General features: G+C 39.3%; 1 protein-coding gene, 1 long non-coding RNA gene and 1 other non-coding gene across 6 annotated transcripts in view; 2 read left to right on the top strand and 1 right to left on the bottom strand.

Moving 5' to 3' along the window:
* The window catches only part of LOC138741358 (uncharacterized), a 93,477-nt gene extending 92,917 nt beyond the window's left edge, over positions 1-560 (bottom strand). For both annotated transcript variants that reach the window (XR_011343467.1, XR_011343466.1), the window contains exon 1: positions 167-560. This is a non-coding gene — a long non-coding RNA (uncharacterized lncRNA). The remainder of the gene's footprint in view (positions 1-166) is intronic.
* LOC138741356 (nuclear inhibitor of protein phosphatase 1-like) lies at positions 259-24,008 on the top strand. 3 transcript variants are annotated; one of them, XM_069895290.1, is made up of 7 exons: positions 259-387; positions 10,638-10,698; positions 13,501-13,654; positions 18,750-18,967; positions 20,087-20,231; positions 21,906-21,970; positions 23,399-24,008. In XM_069895290.1, the coding sequence occupies exons 1-7, from the start codon at positions 344-346 to the stop codon at positions 23,753-23,755; spliced, it is 1,044 nt and encodes a 347-aa protein (XP_069751391.1). In that variant the 5' UTR covers positions 259-343; the 3' UTR covers positions 23,756-24,008. The 3 variants fall into 3 exon arrangements, with proteins under 3 accessions (XP_069751391.1, XP_069751393.1, XP_069751392.1); XM_069895292.1 differs by lacking the exon at positions 10,638-10,698 and having other exon boundaries at positions 317-387; XM_069895291.1 differs by lacking the exons at positions 259-387; positions 10,638-10,698 and adding an exon at positions 12,902-13,037.
* On the top strand, positions 11,372-11,521 carry LOC138742208 (small Cajal body-specific RNA 1). Its single transcript, XR_011343998.1, has one exon. It is a non-coding gene; the product is annotated as a small Cajal body-specific RNA 1 (non-coding RNA).
* Positions 24,009-25,211: the final 1,203 nt, after the last annotated feature.

Genomic DNA, 25,211 nt, shown 5'->3' with positions numbered 1-25,211 from the left:
TGCTCTCAGGAGGAGGTCCATCATTGTAAGATTCAGACTCCTAAAGCCTCCAAAATCTAAGTGGCGGCTATTTCTTCCTCCTTTAAACCCTTTCACCATCGTGGGAACTTCTGTAAGAATTCAACGGAACTTGGAACACCCGTGGAGAAGTGATTCATAATTCTACCTTTCACACTGCTCCGTCAATGGGCTGGAACGAGCACTACATTTCCTAGCATGCACTGCGGGACGATTTGTGGGCATGCGTAGAATCAACGCGAGTCGTCCATCAACTCGCCGCCCTTTCAGCTCGTTACCCAGAATCCAGAGCGCGCCGTGGCTCTCCATTCTCGATGCGATTCAAATGCAGGCGATTCAGCTAAAACCTGTGTTCGATTGTCCGACATGGTGAGTCCGCGGCGCCCTGGTTTGAGATTGGGGGCGAGCCAGCAGTGTTCATGCATCGACCGTCGAGGTCCTTGACGGTAAATGTGGTCGAGTCGAAGCGTGTGGCCTGTTGTGCTAGGCCGCATTGTGGCCGGATGGCAGGAGGTTGTGCCTCACTCCATCTTCTCTCTGAGCGCCCCACTCCCCTCCACCAGCTCCATTCTTCTGATCGAGGTCCGTGCGCCATCCGCTGAAACCCCACCATCGCTCCTCTCACCCCAGCCCTTAAACCCACCCTAGCCCTTAAACCCACCCCAGCCCCCAGCCCTTAAACCCACCCCAGCCCTTAAACCACCCCCAGCCCCCAGCCCTTAAACCCCCCCAGCCCCCAGCCCTTAAACCCCCCCAGCCCCCAGCCCTTAAACCCCCCCAGCCCTTAAACCCCCCCAGCCCTTAAACCCCCCCAGCCCTTAAACCCCCCCCAGCCCCCAGCCCTTAAACCCCCCCCAGCCCCCAGCCCTTAAACCCCCCCCAGCCCCCAGCCCTTAAACCCCCCCCAGCCCCCAGCCCTTAAACCCACCCCAGCCCCCAGCCCTTAAACCCACCCCAGCCCCCAGCCCTTAAACCCACCCCAGCCCTTAAACCCACCCCAGCCCTTAAACCCACCCCAGCCCCCAGCCCTTAAACCCACCCCAGCCCCCAGCCCTTAAACCCACCCCAGCCCGCCTCAATCTCCGTTCTTTGCCTGCCCTCATGCTCCCTCTCCCAGTCATATTTGACTTGACTGTGTCAAGCAGACGAATGATTGTTTAAAAGATTGCAAACATAAATGATCTGCCTGACGATTTCCATATTCTTGACTGCAAGCTTGTCGTTTCCAATTAGAATGGCTTGCAGAGAGTGATTTGTGGACGAATGTGTGGCTTTGAGCCAGATTGTATCAGTTAAGTTCTTTGAGCCAGTGTACTGTAACTCACTGACAAAAGGAAGAAAACATTTTCTCAATGGCTGCAGAGGTCCAATGTTAATGTTGGAAGTACATGGCGAAACATTTATAATACCCAAAGAGGAAAGATGAGTAAGCATTTCTGAAGTAATTGGCTAGTGAGAGCATTGGGTACGTTTTGTGAATATGCACCCTTGGAGAAACCAGTGTAAAATTTGAAATCCTACTTAAATTATTTTGAGAAATAGCTTTTTGATTTAATTTGGTGAAATCGTGCACAGAACAAATTTGAATAACTGCAGAATTAGCATTTATGATGAGTTGTAAGCTGCTCATTTAAACTTTGTAAAGAGTATTGTCTTTTCATAATTCATATGAATTGTCTCATTGATTCTGTCAGATCTCAGCAATCACATTAATTGATTTTTTTCACATCTCAACAAATATATTTTTTCCACTTATTTTACTGTAATAATTTGTTTCCCTCATGCCTACTACCCTGACCTCAACACTCCCATTAGCCAATCGACATGGGTTCACCTACTTACCAACTTGCTTTTGGATAGAGGAGAAAACTAGAGCATCCAAGGGAAATTCAAGCTGTCACAAGTAAAGAATGCAAATTCCACAAAGACATCCCCAGAGGTTATAATTGAATCTGGATCACTGGAACTGCACCTCTTCAGTGTATTCTGTGCACTGGAGGCCAATTTAGGCTGACTCCATGTGCACACTGAGCTAGTCACTCACTGTTTCTGATCAGCCTGAGCTGAGAACCAAGTCTTGAATAAACATTTGTTCTTAGCTTGTTCTTAAATGTTGGAAATAAAAATGTTATGATATTTAAGAGGTGGAATGTAATGAAAATTCTAAAGTATTTATTGAATTTAGAAGGTTACATAGATTGTAATTTTTTTTGCGTAAATATCAAAGTACCCAGGAAGGGTTAAGGGCACCTAGGACAATTGAAAATGACTGAAGCAACACATTTGCAAATTATCTGTGGAGTAGGTAAATTCCTATGCTCAGGATTGGTTCCAAAGTTAATTGCAGCTCAAAATTTAATTGTTATTTTCTTCAAACCAATTCAAGTGAGGTTATTTTGATTATTTGCTGTATATGTGGTTTTGCAAAAAAAAGCTATTTTGTTCATGTTTCTGGTGACTTGGTTATATATGATCATAGTATTACTGTTGGGTTTGAGAGGTGAAAATCTTTAGCAGTTGTTGAAATTTGCATATTATTGATCTATGGCAAAGTGAAAATCTCAACCTGCATAATAGTTTATTGAAGTTGAAAATGTAAAATCGCAAATCAAATTCCTTTTGAGGCCCTATTTTGACAAGATTACCCCTTTGAACTCCGTATGCCTGTTTTCAGGGATTATCAACAAACGCATATGTTCCAGGTCTCAGTTTTTGGTGTCTGGTTTTGTTCCCAACCACTAGATGGTTTGTATTGCTGTTCAGACCCAGTCCAAAGTATATATTATGAAAGGTTAAAAATGGCAGGAGTCTGAAGGATTAAGATTTCCAGCTCAAATGTAAGTATATTTGCTCCTGGAATTCTTAAAAAATGAATCCTAGAATCATAATGGAAGCAGGTGTTCAATCCCATTTAAATTTGTCAGTCTTAGTATTTTAACAGAAGTAGGATGTTCCAAAGAAATTAGGAAAGATGATGTAAGTGGATATGCAGCAAGTCAAATATGGTCCAGAATCATTTGCTTCTGAACCCAGAATAACAGAACCTTTAGTGATTTTTGCAGGAGGCATAATGTAGCCGCCATCCAAGAATATAAATTATTTCTAGGGAATTGAAACAGGTTTTTACACCGCCTCTACAATTCTGATATTGGATACTTTATTCAAGGCTCTTACCCAAGTTGTCAGCTTAAGATGATTCATTGTTCCTTACTGTATATAGAATCCTTTCTGTACTTTTTCAAGTACAATAAAAGTGATAGTACAGTATGCTCAGTACTTTGCTGCACCTGACTGCCAGATTTTGCAGACCATTGGATGCTATTTCTAGTAATACCCCGACATGCTTCATAAGTTCACTATTTTTAGATGTTACAAAGTCATATGAACCTGATAAGTTCAAACAAAGGAGGGACTCAGCAGGTTAGGAAGCATTGCCCATCACCCTGCTCACAACCTCTTCTTGTGAAAACACAATGCTGAAGAAACTCAGCAGGTCAGAGGTTGTACTTCATCTAGCAAAGATAAAGATACATAACCAACGTTTCAGGCTTGAGCCCTTCATCAAGGTATGAGAGAATGCTGGTGGGTATCCGAACAAAAGGGTGGAGGGGTGGCAAAGGCAGGAGATGATAGGTGGATGAGGGGAGGGGTGGCTGGGTGGGTAAGGGGAAAGGGGGATGGGGAAGAACTGGAAAGACCAGAAAAGGGGAAGGAAAAGACAAGGCGAGCAAGTTGATTTGAAAGCAGATAAATCAGTGTTCATGCCATTTGGCTGGAGAGTGCCTAGACAGAAAATAAGGTTCTGTTCCTCCAATCTGCAGGTGGTCAGGGTGGGATAGTGCAAAAGGCTATGGACAGATACATGGGTCTCGAAGTGTGACTCAGAATGAAGTGGTTGACTACTGGGTGGTGGCTATGGTTACGGATGGAGTGGAGGTGCGCAGCAATCTGCTCCCGGTCTCTCTGATATAGAGAACGCCACAAAGAGAGCATCGGACGCAGTAAATAACTCCTCTCACTTCCTCCAAATTAAAAGAGTAACTATTGGTACCTGCATGGATTCCAGTCATGCCTGCCTACTACAAGCCTACACATGCAAGACCCCACAACTCTTCTGGTATATCAACAACCACGATGGGGCTGCCTGATGCACCCGCAATGAGCTTGTCAGTTTCATCCTCTTTGTGTCTAACTTTTACCCTGATCTCAAACTCGCCTGGTCCATCTCTGATAACGCTCTCCCCTACCTGGATCTCTCGGGAGACCAGCTTTCCATCAACGTACTACACTCCCACAACCACCTTAACTATACTTCCATCCCCTTCTCTCATTTTCTCCGTCCCCTCCACATCTGTTCCCAAGATGAGGTCTTTTGATCCAGATCTGAAATGTCTGCCATTTTCCAAAATATCTGCCTTCCACAAATGTGGCTTCTCCTCCACCACGTTTCAGCTCAGCACTTAATTGCATATCCATTTACCGCTCATCTGCCCTGGCCGCCTCTGCCCCCAGATGCAACAAACTGGATCCCCCTCATCCTCACCTACCTCCATACCAGCCTCTGGATCCAACACATCATCTGCCAGAATTCTGGCACTTACTGCAGGATCCCACCACCAGACATATTTTTTCTTCTCCGCTCCTCTTGGCCTTTGGCAGAGACCACTCTCTTCATGATTCCCTCGTGCACTCATCCCTCCCCACCTATTGCCCCCTTCCCTGGCACCTTCCCCTGTGGCTGAAGGAGATGCAACATGTTCACCCACATCTCCTCCCTCACCATGATCTGGGGCCCCAAACAGGCCTTTCAAGTGAAACAATGCTTCACTTGTATATCTGTGGCACTTATTAACTGTGTCTGGTTCTCCCTTGGTTGCGTTCTCTACATCAGAGAGACCAGTCGCAGATTGGGGAAAATTGCTTCGCTGAGCACCTCCTCTCTCTGCCAACCATTTCAATTCTGAGTCACACTCCCAGACCCAAATTTCTGTCAACAGCCTTTTGCACTATCCTATTCTGATCACCCGCAGGTTGGAGGAACAACACCTCATCTTCTGTCTGGGCACTCTCCAGCCAAATGGCATTAATACTGATTTCTCTGCTTTCTGCTAACTTACTTGCCTTGTCTTTTCCCTCCCCCTTTCCTGTCTTTCCAGTTCTTCCCCCCCCCCTCACTTCCCCTTTACCCACCCAGCCATCCCTCCTCCCCCTCATTGTTGCTCTCCCTCCCCTACCTATCATCTCCTGCCTTTGCCACCCCCTACCCTTTCATTTGGATGCCTGCTGGCATTCTCTCATACCTTGGTGAAAGGCTCAAGCCTGAAACATTGGTTATGTATTTCTACCTTTGCTACATTGTTTGACCTGCTGAGTTTCTCCAGCATTTTGTTTTTTTAATCCTCCACTACAACCTCTTCCTGTGCTATCTTCTGGCAAAAGGTAAAGAAGCTTGAAAACCAGCACTTTTAGGTTCAAAACAGTTTTTATATCCACTGTCACACTCTTGAACCTCCCCTTGTACGCCAATCAAGGCCTGCTCTGATAACACGGGCTCTGTTGTGTCATTTTTATTGCGCTAGGGTTACTGTGAATATTGATTATCTTGTGCATTGTCTTTTTCAGTTCAATTAAGCTTACCGTTATAGTATTTTTTTTACCTCCTCATCTGCATCAAGTAAGAATTTCAGTGCATATGACAATAAATTATTATCATAATCATTTGTGGTCACAGCCATTTTTCAATCCCAAATGGTGCATGGGAACCATAACCCCAATGAGTTTCAGAGAAAAACACCAACTGTAATCCCAGTATATTTCAGCAGAATGAAAAAGAATCACCTTTCATCCAGATGCAAAAGCAAAAGGTTTGTTGGAGACGACAGGAATTTTTCTTCCTGAGCACTTTTGGGTGAATTTCATGGATTTTGGGCTCTTGATCATGAAAATCACCTTAAAATTTTCATATTGTGAATCATTTTTTAGTTGTAAACTATCTTGTGATTTCCTGTTATATTTTAAGGCTACTTGCTACAAAAGCAAGTTGTTTTGGTCAGTCCAAGCAGGCCTGGCCATGAACTCAGCGCAGGTGCTATGCAAGTGTTGTTTTAGGCTTGGGCATGCTTAGTCTGGATAGATGCAGACAGGATATAAAAGAAGCTCACATACATAGACGCTGTACATAACATTGATATAGATTGAATGCATGTTGACAGACATGTTCTTCAGGTAATAGCACACTGAGTGTACAGTACAGCTCCAGTTATCCAAAATTAGATTATCCAAAATTCTCATTTATCTGAAAATAATTTGGACCCGGAAGTGATGTCTGTTTGCCTTCGAAAATTTTCGGGTAAATGAGGATATTCAGAATAATTGGAAATCCTCAGTTGTCCAAAATTTCTTTGGAACCAAACTGACTTCACAGGTTGGGGAAAAAAAATTCACCCAACATGAAATTAGAATGACGATTGTCCTCGTTTCAGGTAACTCCTTCCCTTCTCTCTTTCCATTTCTCTTTTCTCTCCAACTCTCCCTCTTAAACTGCATGCCACTGTCTCTCAACCGCAAGCGGTCAGAAGAATCCCATGTCCCGGCATCATCGAGGAGAGCGGGGACCTCAGGCTGCTGGGCAGGAGCAGGGACCTCTGGCTCCCAGGTAGGAGTGGGACCTCGGTGGGGAGTATGCACAGACGAAGACTGGGTCTGTGTCGGGCTCCAGCGTCAAGAACCCGAAACACGAAGCCAGAATAGTCCCTGCTGGAATGAGCTCATGGGGAGACAGGAGCCCACTTATTTACCAGTGAGTGTTCCACTGGCCCGGGAAGCCTCCCCAGGGATCGGCAGCAGTAGTTATAAGGTCTCAGTGATCAGCAGCGTCGTTGGGGACATGTCAGGGGTTGGCGGCGGCCTGCAATTTTTTTGGTGAGAATTAAACATTTTAATGCTTAACACCCTTGCCTTGTTGTTTGTTGTTGTTTAAACCTTGATACTAGTGATTTGCTGTTGCTACTAGGCTGCTTTTAAAAAATGACCAGTTATCGGAAAAATCCAATCAACCGAAATAGGTCCGGGTCTGACCATTTCGGATAATCGGAGTTGTACTGTACTGAACAATAGCATTTATTGTCTTCAGGAATATTCAGTAGAGCAGAAATTTCTCGTCAATGTCACAACAGCTATGTATATTCTGTTACATTTTGTGGTAAGTCTACGCTAAAGCCATGACTGCACTAATTAAAAAAGCCTATTAGCTCTACTTCGGCTGTAAAATTGGTGACCAAGACAAACCCTCACATTTCTGCAACATATGAAGTCAACCTGAGAGCTTGGCTCAATATCATTGCGCAATTAAACATGTTAAATTCAATAAAGTTGACTTAATGTTCAACTTGCTACGTGATACTGAAATTGTATTTGTGTTCAGCTTGAAGTTGTCTGTCATAATTGGCAATTTTATATCAGGAAGCAATCCTTTTGGGGGGGGTGGGGAGTGAAAAAATTGTCCAGTGTTAATGGAGTTTTATTTAGTCTCTCAAAAAATGTTGAAAAGACTAAGCTATCCAATAACTTGCAGTAGCTGTTATCCAGCTTAGAGCAGCCATGATTCATTGCATTGATGGTGAAATATTTTTTGCAATGGTTTCTCCTGCCCCACAACTTGAAAATGTTCTGAAAATCTTTTCAGCAGCTCGCTCCCACCCTCTTCGTGCTGCCTCTCAGCCACATCTTTCAGAAACACAGGGTTAGTATTAGTGTGAAAGTGCAAAGCAACAATACTTTTCTAAAGACCTGCATGTCACGAGATGCATACCCAATCTAAGATGAGATGCAAATTTTGCCAGTTAAATATTGAAGCTATTTTCTTTGTCTCTCCTGTAATTACTGTTGTCTTCCTGCAATTGTATTTTAATCTTCCCTGACACAAATCAATCTAAACCCAGATTATGCTTCCAGATCCTATCCATTGCGAATCCCAGCTTCTCCATCCACATCCCAAACTATCCTCTTCAAAATAAATGTCCAGGGTTAAAAGCTTTCTGAATCAAGACTCTGACTTCAAGAACATTGACATCTGCATTCAGTGTGTGATTAAAATGTAATTTAAAATTAGTCATCAGGCTATATTTTTAATTCTTGATTAAATGTCATTTGAATGGAACAAGTTCATAACATGGAATTGCTTTGAGTTTGAAACAATCTTAAAGCTCACTGAATGGAAATAATATTAATTTGAACAAAGATTGATTGAAGTGATGAGTTGGCACATCAAGGTTACATTTATAACCCTATTTAATCTAATGATTTTCTGATATCAAGACTTTCATGGATTGCATCGGCCAGAGAATTTTAAAAATGAACAGATGTGAAAAACTAATGAATATTTTAAATGTGATTGAATTTGTAGCTGTTGCAATGTAAATACTCATTTTAACTTGGAGGTAAAGCCAAAAACTAATAGTTTTGCATTATAAGAGAGATTGTGTTGAATAAGAAACTTGACTTTGAGTCAGATGCTACTAGTCCTACTCTTTCTTGTTCAGATCTCCCTCAAAATGTGCCCTCATTTCAGTACATTTTAAAGTGATTAAGCCCTTTTGAGGGCCACAGACCATCTGTGGGAGAGAATGTGGAAACTTGGCAGTTGAGTGAGTTGCTGGATTCTGACACTGCTTGGATTTGTCCTGCATGTGTCCCTGCTGGAGAGAATAACTTTCTGTTCTAGGGCCAGGGACATCTTTGATCTTTTGGAAATCACTTGTCCCAGTGGAGCTCAGAGTGGAGTCCTTGCCTCAAAAGTCTGATAAGCATTGGGGCATCGTAAATGATAAAACCCTGGAGAATGTTATAGAGCAGAGATCGAAGACGGTACATAGTTTCCAGAAAGGGACTCTGATGGGCAGAGTGTTTTTTTTTTTAATTAATTTTACAGAATGGGGTATTGAATCCTTGGGGAAGAATATCAATAAATTCAAGTTTGAAAATCTCTATTGTTATGTACTAGTATAGAACATGTAATATTATATGAAATTGGCTTCTGCCTGCCATAAGGCAGATAGAGTCGCTATTAACATTGCCCAGTAAGAGAGAAGAAGCTCCTGCAGCCTGAGGCCGCACAGACTCCTGTTTGATTCGTTGGCAACGTGAGGTTTCTATCCAAATCTCCGACACAATCAGCACGGTCCTGAATCCTGAGTTGGAAAGGTTGCAAAGGAGATTCACCAGATGTTGTCAGGACTGAAGGGCTTGAGTTCTAGTGAACAGTTGAATGGGTTGGATCTTCCCTAGAGTGTAAAGAGGCTGAGGGATGACCTTTATAGAAACGTATAAAATCATGGGAGAATGATAAAATGAATGTTTAGTCTTTTTCCCAGGGGAGGTGATTCTAAAACAAGATGAAATGATTTAAGGCGAGAGGAGAGAAATTTAAGAGGCATCGGAGGGCCAACTTTTTCACTTGGGGGTAATCTGTATTTGGAATCTAAAAATTATTTTGGGCAGATTTATGGATGAGAAAGGTTTAGAAGCATATGGACCAAATACAAGCAAATGGGACCAGCCCAAAATGGCTGCTTGGTTGGCATGGATAAGTTGGGCTGAAGGGCTAGATGACTGACTAGACATTTGTGTCGTAGAGCTTGATCTAATAGCATATGACAGTTTACAGCACGGAAACAGGCCATATCGGCCCTTCGAGTCTGTGCCGGTTTGCATGAACCACTCCACTAGTTTCCCCCTCCCACACTCCGCCCATATCCCTCCAACCCCCTCATATCCACGTACACATCCAACCTTCCCTTGAATGACAGAAAGGACCCTGCCGCAACTATCTCTTCTGGAAGATCTTTCCGTTTTGCCACCGCTCTCTGAGTGAAGAAGCATCCTCTAACATTTCTCCTAAAGCTTTGCCCCCTTACCCTTAACTCATGCCCTCTTGTTTCAACCTCCCCTGCCCTCAGTGGAAAGAGTCTATTTGTGTCTAGTCTATCTATTCCCTTCATGATTTTAAATAACTCTATCACAACCTGTTGCTGCAGGAGGCAAATCCATGGATGCTCAGCAACTCTGAAGGGACTTTCCTTTGCTTTTCTTTTCCTTTGCTTTTCTTTTCCTTCTTGCTGTAAGGGGTGCCATGCACACTAATGGCAATTCTTCGCTTTACACCAGGTAGAAAGCAATTTCATGTAATATTACATGTTCTGTACTATTCAAGATTCAATATTATTTTATTGTCATGTAATAATACATGATATTACACAAAAATTTCTTTAGTCTACCGCAAGGTAGACAGATTACTATCAGCAGAAATTGCCTAGTGCCCATTGCAGCCAAAGAAAGAGAAGCAAAAGATATTTCAATAAAGGAATCTTAAATATGAAACTCAGTCCTGGAAAATGGTCAATAACAATGGAACATATTTAACAGACAATTGACTGTTTAACAATTTGCGATTTCACGTGGTTGTGAAAGGTGGTTTACAAATGGAGGTTTTAAATAGAATAAATTGTGATCAGTGCTATAGAGGATGCAGGAACTGCTGCATTTGAGTTGTTTATGTATTTGAAAATGTTATAGACTTGGATAAAATGTGTTGTAACCTAACATCTTGTTTTAAATTTCAGGGGAGGAAAACCTCCTCCAGGACTTCATTTGGATGTTGTGAAAGGTGACAAGCTTGTTGAGGTGAACAATTGTTTAATTTCTTGTTGTTTCCTTTTTTTCAAAATTTCAAGCACAAATGCTACAGCAGTGATTGCTGATTGATGATGTCTGGTTAATGTTGTGTCAGAAATGTTTAAATTGTTCTGGTTGTGCCTAGTTTATACTGTCATCGTGATGCTCTGCTTTAATGTAGAATATTTGTTAAAAACTTGGATGTGGATCTGGTTGGGTAAAAAATATTGATTAAATCGCTATGTCTGACAATTGCAGTTCCATTATACGGGAAATTTAAAATCTTGCTTGTGACTTTGTAAATTCCCACATACTCTCCATTACCTTTAACATTTTGTCATGCTTTCTCCCTTTCATCAATAAGTGGCCACGCCTTCAGTCATCTGGATTCCACACTCTGAAGTCATTCCCCCCCTCCCCCCTGGTAAAATGTCCTGTAGATATTTCTACTTCCAAAATGTCCTTTAATTACGACCTTGAAAATACCTTTGTCATAGATTAGCTCTACTAATATCTGTTTATATCTTTGCGTCTTTTTTTTTAATGGTTCCTGAGATATCGGGGATCTCTATTTAAAGAAGATACTTCACTTCCTCTGAAAATTGTTATAAAGTAATTTGCCAAGTTTCATCTGTTTCAGGGAATGTTTTTATACTTGCCTGGATCTGTATTAAAAATGACAATGCACCAGATACTTTCCTGGCTATCGATGTCCCAGCTCTGAGACAATCCGTGATTGTTGGGTCCAAGTGGTGCTAAATCAAATTATGCCTGGAGAATATTAGCTCAGCGTACAAAGAAATACCATGAGTTATAACTCAGAGGCACATTTATTAGAAATCTGTAGTTTCTTATTTTACCTTGTTGAGAATTTACTGGCATGGAACATTCAGGAATAACCCTATGTTGTTTTTGTTTTGGAAATGTTCAACATTTTTATTCAACATATTGCTGAAAATATAAAAAGGTAAATAGTCAACAAAGACTTTGATAAATATCAGAAACAATGGCTTAGTTCCCTTCATGAAGTTTAAGGATAAAGGGGAAAAAAAGTAAATAGTGGAAAAGTAGTGTATTTGAGTGATTTGGTTCACAAAGGGGATTAGAAGGATAAATTTGATTTGGTCGGGGGGTGGGGGGGGAAAGAGATACATGTATGAAAAAAATTAAATAGAACATTTGACTCTGGATTTCCATTCATGCATTAAAATCACCAATTTCTTGATCAGCGAATTGGTGAGATTTGTTTTCATGAAGTTTGCAGCACTCAATTCATGATCATTCTCAGTTCTTGGCCTATCCCTTCTGGGTCACAAATTGTAGAGTATTTTTTTTGTGACCCTCTAATTTTCAAAAGCTTTTGAAGGGAAAAAAAATTGTTATTTTCCCAGTAAATCCCATACCAATATCATATAACTGAAACTAGAAATATGTTTGCATTTAAATCTACCCTTGCTATGTTCTGAATGGTGGGAGGAAACCAGAGCTGCTGGGAAGCATCCACAAAGACAGGGGAGAATGTACAAACTCCTTACACACAGCACAGGATTTGATCGCTGGCACTGTAACCGCAATGTGCTAACCACTACACTAACAGTGATGTTCCAAGGATTAAAGTGAAAGCCTTTTCATAAAATGCTGAGGACCAGGCGATTTCATAGAGAATTACAGTACTGACTAGCTCCTGTGCTCATGTCAGCATGTTTTGAATGTGCACACTTGCACAATGCAGCATGTAAGTACAGAACCCTGGGTGGTGAGATGGAGCATTTGACATTTTGCACCAGTTTTAGACTTGGCAATTCATTGGTGACTCAGTAATCTTCTGAGCTGAAAGACTAGGTGCATTTTCCATCTGGCCTGTCAGCTTTACACCAATCATCATTCAGATTGTTGACAGTAACTAAACATCTGAGTATCTTTTACATTTTAGCTTGATTAATATTTGTTTTTCTGATTTACATGAATGTGCATTTTGTAATTTAAAAAAAAATATTTTTTCCAAGTGTTTCTAAATGTCTTGGGGAAAGCCTTCTGATTGAGTTCTGTGGGCAGGATCTAAGTTTCCTCCATCTATGGCCTAGTTGCTGCTTTGTAGCCCGTTGCACATTGCCACTTCCTCTGAAAGTTGTTATAAAGTAATTTGCCAAGTTTCATCTGTTTCAGGGAATGTTTTTATACTTGCCTGGATCTGTATTAAAAATGACAATGCACCAGATACTTTCCTGGCTATCGATGTCCCAGCTCTGAGACAGGATATGCAGCTCTAAGTAACTAACATTGTCAGGATCCCAAGAGAGGTGAATCTGAAGTTGTTAAAGTGAACTTGAAAACCAACACGAATGCAGGTGCAAAAACAATTTCTTTTAATAATTTTGCCATTCGTGAGAACTCCGATACAGTAAGTAGCACTGCCACAAGTAGCTAGTCTCACCCCAAGAGAGTCTGCCTTGTGGCTCACGGGTTGCATATTTATACAGACAGAACCTCCAATTTTCCAGAATATTCAAACCGAGTTCTCCATACAAGTACATATTTCTTAAAATTCTCTTGGGATTCGTTAATCAAGGTCATGTCTTCAACCTTGCTTATCACTGCTATAGTATTTTGGTTACTACCTACATCCTCAAGGTGTGAGTCAATTCTAGCACAGCCTACTCGGCTTATAACTTCTTATCGCAGTCTTCTTAGGAACTGGGACAAACCATGTACTAATTTTACCATTTCTTACTATAATCTTGTTTTTGTGAGCAGGGCTGGGTGAGTTCTAGAAAACCGTCAATTATAACAAATTTTTACATTTTCCTGCAGAAACTCATAATCGATGAGAAAAAATACTACCTCTTTGGAAGGAATCCTGATCTATGTGATTTTACTATTGACCACCAGTCATGTTCAAGAATCCACGCTGCACTAGTTTATCACAAACATTTGAAGAGAGTTTTCATCATAGATCTGAATAGCAGTAAGTGTTATATTTGGCAGATATTTTATGGAGACAATTTGCAGTGGTCACCTCTTAAGGAACTCTAGACTTCACAATTTAGAGGCTATATTAAAAGATACATTTGAGTTATGTACATTTTAGATTATTTACCTTTCTTTAAAAAAATTAGGAAAATCTATTATTCTTCTGTGCTAGTATTTGTTGATATTTGAAAAGTCAGTATAATGATTTGTCCCCAGTTATCTTGTGCAATTCGTTCACATCTGTAATTGAAGCTCTGTGCATAAAATTGGATCATTTGATCTGAATCTCTCTCAATACTAGCACAATGGCATTATAGCTCAACACACTTGTATGATAAGTAATTAACCAAGGGATTCTGAAATCATAAGACCTCATTATTTACAGGGTCATGGGGAAGAAGCAGAGACATAATAGTAATTGAAATGAGTCCCTCAAAATCTACGTAAGAATTATAAGGCCATTTCATGCCTTGAGATCGGCCAAGGATGGAGGAATGGGAACTTGCTTTCCAGACAGCAACCCTAAAAAGCTGCTCCAGCATCCCATTCATATCCAGAGGCATCTCATAGCGCCCTCTGGATCCAACAGAGGTGGGGTGACTGGTCCCATAGCGCCATCTGTCATAAATATGTAGCAGAGCAATGGCCATCTTCCCTACCCATCATCCCCCAGGCAGCTAAAAACCACTCTCTGGTTCCCTGGACGGTTTCAGCTGCCTGAGGGGTGATGGGTAAGGAAGTCGGCCATTGCTCTGCCAAGTTTCGAGCCACAGAGAGCGGCCCCGAGGTCCGAAGCGGCCCGGTGTATCTGTCCTAGCCCGCACCAGCTGGCCCGCCACTGCCCATCAGCCCACCCCTAAACAGCCACTTAGCGCAGCTGTGCATTCAGATTGATTGGCACAGGACTGCGCTGCGGAGATTATCCGTCTCAGAGAGGGGTTGGAATATGCGGCTCAGAGACCGCCTCTGCACGTTCAGAAAGGTAGGTGATTATGCGTTTTGGTGGAGTTTCTCTGCCTTTATATCTCAACTTTTGGGCTATTGTGACAGAGTACATAGAAATGTTTTGGGGAGATAAATTGGGAAAGGTTTGTTAGAATAGGTCACATGCAAACACTTTAAAACAGATCTTATTTGAAATACTGGAGACAGTGGTTTCTCACATCTTTTTGCAAGAGCTTTGAAGAGTGCTCAAGAGACGTCACTAATGGATTATTGTTTATCAAGGCAACAGATGAAAGAGCAGGCTGGAGCCGCTGCTGTCTGAAGGGAGAATTTGCTGTTGTAAGAGGGTCATGTGGTTTTGTAAGCAGAGAGAGAGAGTCAAACAGGTTTTCTTCCCGTCTCAGTGTGTGTGAGAGAGAGAGATCACTTGACAGTGTCAGCCAGCAGAAGTTGCTGGAACTGAAACAAGACAAGTTGGCAAGCTTTTGGAAGACAGTCTGGTCGAAGCCCTTGTGGTTCATGCAAGAGGAGAGGACTGGCTGTCTAATGTTTCACTTGGAATAAAATAAACAAAAAAGGAACTCTGTGGTGTCCTTAAAGAAAAAGGTTATCTTCTGGAGAACCCTGATGGGGCAAGTTTCGTCAGCAAGACACTGAGGTGACTGAAGAAAGTACATCAGTTGTGAATGTCCTGGAACAACAAATCTCTCTGAAAACCAACAAGAACCTTCCTGAGCAGTAACCATTTACCTTTCGAGCACCAAAGCCTGGTGAACTTTCTAAATGTTAAATTCTGTGCACAGCATAAGAATTGCATGCAACCAGTGAACTTGGAGGAATGAGAAGTGAGATTGGACTGTGAACCAAAAAACTTACACACATTACATACACATGCACTCAGAATTAAAAGGGGGTTAAGTTAGTAAAGTAAGTTACTAGTGATGAAGTGTAATTCTGTTTTCATGTTTAAAGATAATTAAAATCAACATTTGTTTAAGTAACCATTTGTCTTGGTGAATATCTATTGCTGCTGGGTTTTGGGGTCCTCTGGGCTCGTAACACTATCTGAAATGACCTATTGATGATGTAGCCTCCCTTGGTGCTGTGTATTATTTAAGTTTCAAAATTGCCAAGTGATCTTTTTCACATCTGAGATCTGTCTCCAGCAAGACATTGTTATCAAGATATGGTTTAGTAGTAATAATCTTGAACTTGGATTCATATGGAACAAATATTTATGCATGAATGCTGGAGAATCCATGTAATAATTACTCTGATTCATATTTTGTTTACTGTTTTGAAAATATTTCTACCATCTATTTTCTCCTCCACATGGTATTCCATTAAGTTGTTCTGTTGTGTCTCCCCAAAGCCTAAAGGATATAAAGGAATTTCATAAACTTTGCAGCTTCAAATTGAGCACAAATAGACTTCCCTGTCCTTAAAAGCAGTGAAATTTTTGGATAAGAATAAATGTTACATAAACATATGCAGTAGAAGTCCTAAAATCCAGACTGCTCGGGGATTGGGTCGGTCTGGATTCTCGGACAGTACTTTTAAAATTCAAATTTAAAGAGGAATAAAAAAGATGAAGAGGTAAATTTTGATAGTTTATTCATTAGAAAATACAACACGCTTCATTTATCAAAATGAGAAGTTTTAAAGAAAAATAAAGTCAACACTTGACAAAAATATAAACATTTTTTACTACAAAAAAAGTGTGTAATGCTTGATATTATTAAAAATGAACATTGTAAAAGAAAAATACAATATACAAATGAATTTCTTTGTGATAAGTTTGCTTGTATTAAGAGTGGTTGCTTGTTGCTGCTAGGTATCTGTGACGCTTACACATGCATGCACACAAAAAAGCCCGTTAAATTTAAAAAGTTTGAGAGCCCAGACACTTAGGTAGTCTGGATTTATGGCATCTGTATTTTTGGACTTTCTTCTGTAAATGTAATGTTTCTTCACAATGTGAACTAGTGAAAGTAAACTTTCCTTTCCATATTCTTAATAGCAGCCATCCATACTCAGTACTGGAATTAATCTTTGAAAATACTTGAGGTGTTGGCCTGCTCGATTGAATGACAACCCTTTTTTCTGTTTGAGCCTAGTCTTCATCTTGCATGCAATTCCCCATTGCACAATTCTATTTAGCCATTAGTTTCTAGTTTAAAATCTTGTCAAATTCTTTGAAATATTTTAATTTGTGCAGAACATTGCATTTACTATAAAAATACATCTTTTGAGAAAAAAATTAAATTAATTATCAATGCATTTTTCTGAATGTGTACAGATATTGAGCTGTGACTTTATTGCTTAGTTCTATCACATAGAATATCATTTTGAAAACTTTCAGTCACATTCTGAAACCCTGAAGTTATACTTTTTGACTAGGATTTTCACCTAGTCTTCACAAAAGATGTTCGGAAATTATCCTATGAATGCGTTTTGCCTGGACTAAATACTCCACTTGTTTAAAGGCATAATGATAATTGAGTTAATTGGCATACATTGTACACTGTACATAGGAACCAAAATTCTTGCTTGCTACAGCTCAATAGGTATTTTCTGGGGGGGAGAAACTACAAAAAAAAGATAGAGTACTTAATTAAAAAGAGACAATGAATACAAAAAAAATCTATTCACAATTATCCCTCTGCAAAAAAAAGTGACCATATTGCAGACCATCCTTTTCTGATGGCTCAGTCAGTGAATAGTGTAACAGGATGAGGTTCAAGAACCTATATCCCACCTGTCCCACCCACTAACCCTAGGCTAAATATAGAAAGAAAATAAAGGAAAAAGAAACTAGGAAAATGCCAAAAAGAATTATTATTGTCAATACAAACAGCAATGGAGTTGAGGGTTACCCACAGGATGGGCCTTCCAAGAGTCCCTTACACCTTCAAGCCAACGTGCTATAAATATGGGCTCCATTATTTTCAAGTAAAAAATTGTTTATTACATAAATTATTATTTTCTCAAGTGGAATACAAGAATGCAATTCAGCATGTCACCTCTCCATCCCTAAATCCATATCTGATTTCCAAGTAATTACTATGCACTTTCTAGAAACAGCTCAAGCCAATCGTAAAAAATTCAATTTGATGCATAGTTAATCGTAATGTAATATTTCTCATCAAAAATAGCATCGGATCCTATGGGAGTTTAACCCTTAATATTTTCATCAAAAAAATGTTAACCTCTAACCAGAAAGGCTTTACTTTAGAACACTCCCAAGGAGGAGTGTTTTAAAGTGAAACAAATTGTTCTTGAACCTAAAGCTGCTGGATCTCTGGCTTCTTTTCCTTCTGCCTGAAGTAGCAGCGAGAAGAGTCTATGACCCTGGTGTTGGAGGTCCTTAATGATATTGGCTGCCTCTTGAGGCAGTGACACACTTAGATGTATTCAGTGGATGGGAGGCCCATTGAAGTTGGAACATTCAGCACTGTACAATAATTTTACTATTAGTTCCTCTCCTGGTGTCCCTGAGTACCTGAACTAATTTATCTCTTGCTGCACACAACAGTTCAATTTTTTTTTTGTAATCCAATATCTGTCCTCAAATTATAGAAAATGTTCTGTTATCATTGTTATTTTTCCTTTTAATACCTTTACTACTTTTTTTCTTTCATATTTTATTTATTTATTTGGGAATTGAGCTGTGATGAATCTGTGTCATGGTGTCAGTCTTTCGCTGTGCTTGGTCTGCTCTCCTGACATTGGATGTGTATGCTCTCTCTCACTCAAGACACTCCCTTTGGGTATAACCGTGTATGCGACCATTATCATTCATTATTGTGTCACTAAGTTTCTACTAATAAAAGTCATGATTTCTCGTTAACTACACAGCCTTCGGTTTCTTCATTTACTGACACTTCATGAGCTTGAATGTCTAGGAATAAAGTAATAAGGATAAATAGTGGAAGCAAATTATTTCAATCATTCAAAAGGTTTTACCTTTTTGAAACTAGCTGCTATCCCTGATAGAAAGAATTGTTTGTTACCTTGTGCTTTTTTTACTCACTACTTAAAAATGGCCTCAGAATGTTTCACTTTAAATTGATTTGGCATTTAACCAATCAAATTTATTTCTGCATCAAGAAATTAAAAGGTTTGCAAATGTATTCATGTTGCAGCTCACGGTACATACTTGGGTCGCCTTCGTTTAGAGCCTCACAAACCACAGCAAGTTCCCATAGATTCCACACTGTCATTTGGTGCCTCAACACGAGCATACACATTAAGAGAAAAGCCACAGACAATGCCTTCTGCAATAAAGGGTGATGAAAATGCTGTGGAAGATGATGAACTAAAGGGTTTGTTGGGTTTGCCTGAAGAGGAAACAGAACTTGACGTGAGTCCTGATTTAATTAAACATTTCCTTCCCTAATTAATAGAATCAACTAGTTAATCTCTAATTCAATACCGATGAAGAATTGCTGATGAATTGGGTGCAAAGTTATTTAGTGGGATGTACGCTGGGTGAACTAAAACCTGAAATACTGTAGACACCATGGTTGAATTAAAAACAATGCTGGAGAAACTCAGCTGGTCAACCTCTAGGGCCCAAACCACATTTAAGTGAAAGCATGGTTTTCTTTTCACCTCGTGTAGGGGTTAAAATGTGTTCCATGCTCACCGCTTGTCTGTTTGCGGTTTTGTTTTAACATTTTTATGCTGACTTTTAGCAACATCTTTGCTTCAAGGTCATAGCTAGTTTTTTCTCTGCTTGGGAGATTAGGGTTTTTTTAGTTCGTTTCTTTTGTTCGGCGGAATGGAGGATACAGAGAATCTTCTGACATTTTCTATTTTCTAGCAACATTATAAAGTTTAGCAACTTGTAATAATGTTAGTAATGCTTAATATTTAATAAACTTTGGAAAACTCAACTTTAGTAAGAATTTGTGTGAATGAGTCATTTAGGATAAGATTCTTTTATCCTCCAACCAACTATAATGCAAAGTAGTCACTACATCTTGTGTAACATTTTTTTAGTTTTTTTAAATGTAGTTGGTAGGAGAGAAGTACAGAAGAAACCGAAACTTGATTGGTTCACAGGAAGGGGGCCCATAAACTTTGAGCAGTCCTGAGATTGGGGGGTTGGGGGGGCGGGGAGAGAATGGGTGAAAAAAGTTGAGAATGGCTGCTCTATATACATAATGAAGACCTACTTAAATGATCATTTTGTACTAAAGTAAAATGTCATTTAATGGTCAAATACAGTTTTGTCTACCCATTTCTATTGAATGTATTATTAAAAATTATGTTAATGTTGGTATGTCTGTTAGACTACTACACTCCATAATTAGCTTTTATTGAACGGTCTTTCACATTTCAAAGTAGGACTGAAATATATTTTGAAATCTATTTGAGATTGCATTAAAGATTCTGTCAGTACAGTCATTTATTATGTAACACTAAAGAATACATTTTCAAGTTATAATTTGTGTCTGAAATTTGTTTAATTGCTTAGAATCTGACAGAATTTAATACTGCTCATAACAAAAGAATATCAACACTGACAATTGAAGAGGGAAATTTGGAAATACAAAGGCCAAAGCGTAAAAGAAAGAGCTACAGGGTGTCGTTCAGCGATGACGAAGAGATAATAAATCCAGGTATCCAAACCCTTTCAGTACATCCCTTTGTTTCTTTCTAGATCATGATTGTCTTTTCTTTCAATACATATACAGTAAAACCCCTGGTATCTAGCACCAACAGAGATTAGTAGATGCTGGATAAGCAAGTTCTCCAGTTGCTTAACTCACTCTTGCAATGTCTAAACCTAATACACCTGCATTAAGAATAATCCGTTTAAAAGACAAAACTGCTATACTTGCCTGAATATATAAACCTTAAATCATCTTACTTTATTTTCAGTCACATTCTTAGAAAACATTTAACTGTCACTGCATCTGCAGGTTCCTCCCCTCTACAGAGCCGCTGAAAAGATGAACAATATTATAGATGATTTAACCCTCTCCCTCCCTCAAGTTTACAGATAAATCCTTACTAATATACTAATAAAAATAAGGACTTACTCAGGGATAAGGAGACAAGTTAACAGAGTCACCTTAATGATGAGTGGCATCAATTAGTTCTTCAACCTGAGCAAAGCAACATTATACATCCCACTATTTGTTCCTATCTTCACCAAAGGTTTATTTGTTACTTCAGAGAACATTTACTGTTACAATTTTAAATTTTTATTTATTTTACTATTTTATTTCTTTTCCTTTTTGCCGATTGCTTGAATTCTGGATAATGGGTTTTACTGTGCACTGTTCAATTCAATTGCTTCTTAATTCCTGAAGTGAATTAATTTATGAATCTCATTGTGAACTCTTGATTGAATTTCCCAACTTCATTTTTGAACTGACTGCTAATTTTCAAGTCAATTCGCATTTATTTGTCATTCATACCAGTGAAAACAAGATAGTGTTTGGATTAGCACTCATGCTTCTCTTGCCCATAAAAAAAAGCTGACTATTTAGTGATATTTCTTAACTCTCCATTTTGTCATGATGCAAAATTTCTTTTTAACTTTTTCTGTTCTCGACACCATTTTAATAACCAGGATTGTGCGCAATGCCATGTTCTATGTTCAATTCTATGTTTGAAGAAAAAAAATGTGTGCTTGTTTATTTAGTAGTATCAACCATTGCCACCATTTGCACATGCTCGCTATATTTTCCACCAAACTATATAACCATAATCATTCAACAGATTTAATAACCATATGGTTTTGCATTTTGTTGCAGTCTTCAGAATTAACTAAAGGTGTCACTTATGAATGTTTCCATTGTAATTTAGACTCCTAGGTCAAAACTGTTACTACAGCCTGGTTATTTAGTTTAGAACTAAGGATCATGCTCACAATATAGGCTAATATCTCAGAACCAAACTGAGGCATTTGGGTTTTTTTTTTGGTGAAATGTTTCACTAAATAGGCCTTTTTGGCCTATGGGCCCATGTCACCCAATTACATCCAATTGACCTACACCCCTGGCACGCTTTGAACGGTGGGAGGAAACTGGAGCCCATGGGTGAAATCCCACGCAGACATGGGGAGAATGCCCATTACAGACAACACAGGATTTGAACCCCAGTCCTGATTGCTGACGCTGTTAAACTATAATTATGTTTGCCTGCGTGGGTTGATGTACAAGCTCCCTTAGTGATATTTGAAAAGGAGTAGGAAGATTTTCCATTGTAGCCTACATTTGTGCAAGGCCGCCCCACCCCCATTTGATCTTGAACTAATGAAATTTCTTTCCTTATTCCTTTTGCAGAGGATGTTGATCCTTCAGTTGGTCGCTTCAGAAATATGGTTCAAACAGCTGTGGTCCCTCTCAAGGTAAATAAACAAATATTTTTGTTGTAAGTTTGTTAGGCAGCAAAATATGTTTTTAGCTTCACTTTTTAGATTTATTCATTGTTTCAGATTCAGATTTCAGATTTATTGTCAGTACATACATGTAATTATATAAAGCTCTAAGATTCTTTGTTCTGCAGGCAAGGCAGAATTACCACTTAATGGTAGTTTAAAAATGTACACAGCATATGCATATAAAGAACCGTAAACAGATAACGAATGTAAACAAATTGTGAAATGCAGAGAGAATTTTTTTTTTAATCAGTAAAGTGCACATGTAAGTCCTTAAATGAGTACCTAGGCCTCCGCCTTCAAGCTCTGTGTAAAGTAAATAAATAGATGGATAAATCAATGGAAAAAATCGAAGACGGATTGGGATGATCCAAACTCATCCGTCTTTGATTCGCCAAGAGGTGTACTGCCAGCAGTGGAGCGTAGCGCTCTGCAACCAATCTGTCTTGCCAGGTCAAAACGGGAAGGGGTGATGACCTCTAGCCATGACGAAAGTGCAGGAAATTCAAATTCATTTTGAGTGCAGCAGCGACACTTTTGGATGTGTATGTTTTATATCACAGTTGATGCTGACGTTAATGCGATAAAAGTCCCACCTCCTTTGCTTCAGGAAGCCAGCTTGCAGTATGAAATATCTCACTAAGCTGGCTTTTTGGTGCTCAGCGTGAACACGCAAGTCAGCTTCCCAAGATGGGTCATGTCTATGGAGATACTGCTGCTTTGCAGTCTAAAAAGGCCTCCTAATTAAGTTGTTGAGGAGTCTGATGGTGGAAGTGTAACAGCTGTTCCTGAACCTGGTGGTACGAGTCTGAAGGCATCTAGACCTCTTTCCTGATGGCAGCAGTGAGAACAGGGCATGTGCTGGGTAGTGAGGATCCTTGATGATTGCTGCTGCTCTCTGACAGCAGCGTTCCCTGTAGATGTTCTCAATAGTGGAGAGGGTTTTGTCTGTGATGTCCTGGTCTGTGTCCATTACCTTTTGGAGGGCTTTCTGCTCGGGGATATTGATGTTGATTAACGTGCATCAAATTTACTTCAACATTATTTTCACCTCAGCTAGAATTGTGCAAGTTTGGATTTTGTTTTTGTAGCAGCCACTTTTTAATTTGTTTAATCAACTGGAATCTTAAAGTAGTTTGTTATTTTTGGAAGCCCCATGAATAGGACAGTGTCATGTCATTCCTTGATTACAAAATGTACCATTTGGTAAACCGGTTGTTCTTCAAGAAGCACCGTCACAAAGTGGACACTTTAATATCGTCAAATAACTGAGTCACCACAGCTGCTCACTGTCCTATCTCACAAGTTTTTCAGTATTGTGAAAAATATTCTTTTGACGGTGACCATGAAGGGAATAATGCTTCCTCTGGATGATTGTTTTTATTTTGAAAATTACAGAAAAAGAAGACAGAAAGCCCAAGTTCACTCGGTCTGGAAGATGGAGTTGCTAGACGTATACAGAATTTTCCATTTAATGCTGGTTTATATGGTGGCCTCCCTCCAACTAGTGATTCAGCATCTCAACTACATGGCAATACAATGGGGACTGCTATGATAGGAGGACTGCCTATGCCATTCCCAAATCCTGCTCCTGAAGTAGACTTAGCACCTGCAGTGGTACCGGCATCTGTGACTATAAATCCTGTTTCCAACCCAGGCGTGTTCAATGCAGAATCTATTAATGAACCGAAGAAAAAGAAATATGCCAAGGAGGCCTGGCCGGGCAAGAAACCTACTCCTTCGCTGCTTATTTGATCATTTTTTTTATATTAAAAAAAAAGTCGCCTAGGATGCAAGGACCAAGAGGGGCTTTCTTTTAATCCTGTTAATATGCCTAAAATTTTTATGAGCTTTGTACAGATGTTTGTACAGTTGTGTAATTGGTTCAGCCTTTCCAACATCCAACATATACTGTTACTGCTTTTTAATCTAACCTGTATTTCAGTGTAAATTACATTTGGCTTTGCCACTTTGTTAAACTAAAGTCACATAAACTATTTTTCTGCCATGTGTGGTTTGTTTCCATGTTTAAAATAAGAAAATGGGTGAAAGGATTCACAATTTTTTATTTTTTTCCAAGATTTGATAGAAAAAGTGGAGAACTAATGTTACCTATACACTGTATAATTGGGGCATTGATTAAATATATTCAGAACACAATTTTTATAGCTGACATGTCTGCATTGAAAAATGGATAGCAAATTTATGCTACGTGTGTAGATACCAATTTATAACTGTCATGTTACTTTTCTTTTTATAATTTACTCTGTTTGGTTACTCGACACTATTTTAGTCTTGCCCATTTGTAATCGTGTGATTGTGTTTAGGAGTGATGTTTCTTGGCTGCAAAAAAAAAATGTCATGGACATTGACTTTCTGGAGCTTCGTTTTTCAAACAACTTGGAAGAAAATTCCTTCCTGAAGACAGGTAATGTTTATTGTCTGTTTTAGTGAAGTGGGGCCAATGTGGACATTTGTTTATTCTGAAGTGATCGGTCATGAAATTAAAGCTACTAATTTTTTTTTAAATTCTGCAAGAACTTCCAACATTGTGTGCTGAATATGTGTTATTACTCACAACTCTATATTTAAAATGCCCAGGCTGTCGCCAATGTGCATTTTGATTTGCATTTGATGAAATGTAGGTTTTTTTTTTAGTGATTTATGTGTGTGGCTACAGATGTGTGCCTATTTTTTTTCCATTTTAAAAAATTTAGTATAGATTGTGGTTTAAAGAATAAAATCTGATATGTAATGCCTAGAAATTAGACTAACAGCCCCGTCGTAAATGTTGCTTGGTTGTCATTTCATCTCCTTGGCAGGATTTGTCCCTTAAAAATGATCTGGAGTCTGGACATCTGATTCACTTGTTTGAACCTCATGATTTCCAAATTGACCACTGCATTTGCTAAATCACAACAATAACTTTGCTTCAGATTTGTACAGTTGTATATAAATGACTAATTATTTGAGAGAGTTATCCATTTTAAATAAATACATGTTTCTTTACAAATTTCAATTAGTTTTAATTGACTGAAATTGAAGTGCAAAAAATATCAACTCAACTTGATGAGTTAAATGATCAGGGATTTTCTGAAGATTTTTTTGTTCTAAACAAAGCGAGGATTGCCAAGTCAGATGTTACAAATTAAGTTGATAGTACTATCCATTTTTATGATGAGTTAGTTTTGATTTTTCAGTCATCTTCTCT

This window comes from Narcine bancroftii, chromosome 8, assembly GCF_036971445.1.
Source record: "Narcine bancroftii isolate sNarBan1 chromosome 8, sNarBan1.hap1, whole genome shotgun sequence".
Taxonomy (NCBI): Eukaryota; Metazoa; Chordata; class Chondrichthyes; order Torpediniformes; family Narcinidae; genus Narcine; species Narcine bancroftii.
This window is presented reverse-complemented; position numbering and strand designations above follow the sequence as displayed.